The sequence below is a fragment of the Sphaeroforma arctica genome (genome assembly GCF_001186125.1).
Source record: "Sphaeroforma arctica JP610 unplaced genomic scaffold supercont1.1808, whole genome shotgun sequence".
Classification (NCBI taxonomy): Eukaryota; class Ichthyosporea; order Ichthyophonida; genus Sphaeroforma; species Sphaeroforma arctica.
In genome coordinates this window covers 7,751-11,148 of record NW_014038750.1, presented here as the reverse complement: position 1 = coordinate 11,148, position 3,398 = coordinate 7,751, and the positions used below count along the sequence as shown (strand labels likewise).

At 40.1% G+C, this 3,398-nt stretch overlaps 1 protein-coding gene and 1 non-coding gene across 2 annotated transcripts; one reads left to right on the top strand and one right to left on the bottom strand.

The window, feature by feature from the left end:
* Positions 1–563: 563 nt before the first annotated feature.
* On the top strand, positions 564–636 carry SARC_30252. Its single transcript has one exon. It is a non-coding gene; the product is annotated as a tRNA-Arg (tRNA).
* A 2,197-nt stretch (positions 637–2,833) lies between these two features.
* SARC_11652 (hypothetical protein) lies at positions 2,834–2,993 on the bottom strand (the record flags this gene model as incomplete). The annotated part of the gene is made up of 1 exon (XM_014294257.1): positions 2,834–2,993. A coding segment is annotated over one exon (160 nt), but the record flags the coding sequence as incomplete, so codon positions are not given.
* Between the last annotated feature and the right edge of the window lie 405 nt (positions 2,994–3,398).

The following is a 3,398-nucleotide window of genomic DNA, read 5'->3' as shown; positions in this document are numbered from 1 at the left end:
TGTCTTGTATGTTTTGCATGAGGTGGCTCTTACCGCATATGTTAGTTGAGAAGCTATGTACAATACAAGGTGCACTGTTCATGTAACAGGTTGATATATACAACTGTATATACCTATTTTCAAATTGATTCTAGGAGAAGTCTATAGTCATTTTCGGTGGATTGTACTCAACACCGAAGTGGCTTAGTCATCTCGTCTATGTTGTTCTATATAATTCAGTTGCCGGATGAAGTTGGGTGAGTGGTCTGGCGTTGTGTTCAGTGATATGCAGTTGGATATTTGATCACGTAAGATGCTTGCAATTTATAGTCAGCCATGCGCGCGTGGTATTGTATTTACTAGTTGTCTTCATTTACATGTCTTCATTTACAAATACGTGCACAGGGGTGACAAGAATTGACTGATGCAACTGGTACATCATCGAAATTCTGATTCAATGAGAATATTTGTATTTGTATTTTGTATTCGTTGATACATCAGAATAGTGAGATTCATCAATTTCGACCATGGAATGATTGAAATATTTATGTTGAAATAATTATTTATGTTTTATACTGTCGTCATCTTCTGTAGCTCAGTTGGTAGAGCGCACGCCTACGAAGCATGAAGTCGCGGTTTCGAGTACCGTCAGAGGAATTTGTTTGCTGATCAGGTAGATTTTTCAATGAAGGGAGATTATGTTTTTAAAAAACAAAGAACAGATAAATTCGGACACTAGTAAGTTATATCCTTGTTGTATAGTTCCTTATATAATCTCAGTTCATGACGAAAAGTCAGATACCTATAAAATTGATAATATAAATGAGTCAAGCGTAATAAATACAATATTTCGTATACCGAATGACCAGATAATACTCTGTCGTACATAAGACGATACTACACCCCTTGAACAACATGAATTCAAGAAAATCTTGTATATAGGATCCGTTAACGGAATTGCACCGGCATTGTTTTATGACAATGAGGTATATTACCTTATGCCATCGGTTAGGGTATCAATAAGTGACGGCGTGAACGCCAACATAAAGTCCATGAATATAAAGACAAACTGTTTCCTCAAGCTGATAAGATTGCCAATGATTCTTATCCCGGTATCACCTTTCTACAGAGAGAAACTTCCTTAGTCCATGACACGTAAGCGAATAAATCGGCAAACGGGTGAACCCGGAAATGCCAAGCGAGCAAATATAGACCCACAAAAGTGAAGTATTTACACATTTTATTACTTAAGATCTTAAACCGCATCCTGCTTCTTTTTCTCACTCTGTCCCCACAATGGTATTTAGGCTATACTACAGTCGCGGCTTATAGCTGATGAGGGGCTTCGGAGTAGAAGCTATAAATTTTATTTTATTTTAAATACATAAGGATATTAGTATCCTGGATGGCTTTGTCTTATAGTAGAGGTTTTTGCTAACTATTCTAAATAGTACTTATAATCGTTATATGTTAAGTTGATTTAAATCTTACCGTTAAATGAATCAGTAATTTCCCTCTGCAAGATACTGTGCGTGATGCCTCACATTACAAAGGCTGAAGGTTGCAATTAGTTCACCTTTAAAAGATGGATACAATGGTTTTTATAAGCTTGTAGCTAAAAAGATAGAGTTATATTAAAACCATATTTGTAATCAAATACTTATTAGCCTCGGACCGACCCCTTTGGGCCTGCCACACCTACCTGGGGACAGAACGTGACTTTTTTGTTTGTTTGTTTTTGTTTTAAGTAGCCAATTATATCCATTTATTGAATATCAAATATTGTAGACCTAAAAGCCAACTGCCCACTTTGTCTAAAGACATGGATGCTTAAGGTAGCTTTTGTAGAAAACACTAGATAAACAACCCGATGACGGTTGAGGATGTTACTCTATATAGCACACGGGTGCCACTTAGCTAGAGCCTCTTTTCTTACATTTATAACTTAAGTCATGCTATACCGGAGTTGGAGGCTAACCTACTTTTCGTGTTATTTACTTTGAACTATTTTAATAAACAGTCTTTATTTCAAGTACTCCTAAAACCATTACAAGTGCGTTAAAGAAAAACCCAAAAACACAGAGAAGTCCACTGGTATGCCCAGGACCATTATAGTCAAAGCCGAGTAACGCTTAGTAAAGAGTGTCATGTCTGAAATAAGTGAACTTAGTCAGGAGTGCCGTTATGAACGGCGCGCCTGTTGTGTTATTTTCTATGAACGGCGCGCCTGTTGTATTTGTCAATCACGTTCCCACTGGGACGATATTTTCTCTGACAACGGGTGATTGTGAAAATACCCGTATCTATAGTTTTGGTCTCCCAGCTACTAAATTATGATGTCGCCCGATGAGTCATCCTTCTCTCACACTAAGCTTTGTATTCCACTATCTGGTCCGGTTCCCTGGTCCGGTTTTGAAATATTCTACCTATGTAGGTCCGGTCCTCTGGTCCGGTCCTCTGGTCCGGTCCTAAATCTCCGTCCAGTGTACTTTGTCGTCACGAATCGTTGTCGGATCCAGTGAGGGTATATATATGTTCTGGGTCAATGCGTACATCCGCGTAAGTGATGAAATCGTGTTGATCCGAAGGGAAAACAGGGTGAGGTGCGGAACATCTGAGCATGTCTTCAGGTACCACTGTATCTGAAAGAGGCTGAAGTATTGACTATTTGGGTGAAGTGGTACAAAGTATTGTGTACGAAATGAGTGAGTATGTATTGCCAAGGTGGCTTACCCACGATGCGCTTTCCCCATTGTAGGTATGTGTCCTCTGGACGAAGTAAGACTAGAGACTTGCATTGGACGAGACACAAGTAGACTGAGAACTAAACTGCGATAATCAGAAGGGAACGTACGCCACAAGGATGTGAATGGCACATCCAGCACGCGATTGTGGAGGAATCCATTGATGTCAGCCAACGGCGAGTTCATCCAGCAGCGCGTGTGTTGTATCTGCATAAACATCTTGGCCGTAAGCTCCAGAGCCTTCCTTAGTGCAGCAGAGAGTGAGGACATGGTCCCTGTGACGGATAAAAAAATCGTCAAACGGGCTCATATCTGTTGCGAGACGTCGATCCAAAGATTGTTTATAGCTTAGATGTTGTGGTCTAGCAGCGATTTGTCGAGAGGGCCAGTAAGTGTTAGCCATTGGACCACGTCTTGTTGCCGTTTTGCGAAGCCGACGGGCATCTTCGTAGGTCGGTCGGTCAGTCGTGAGAGATAATCGCCAACGACCGTCAGATTCCCCCCAATGTACCTATTATCAATGGAAAGTCGGCAATGGCTGATAGTGGAATTGGTTTGTCAGTTGCATTAATACAGCGTTGTGTAGAAATACGGCCTCCGGTCAGTCTAAAATAACAAGATCAATTGAGATAATACATTGGTTTCTATTTGTATTTTAAATAATTTATACAAGCT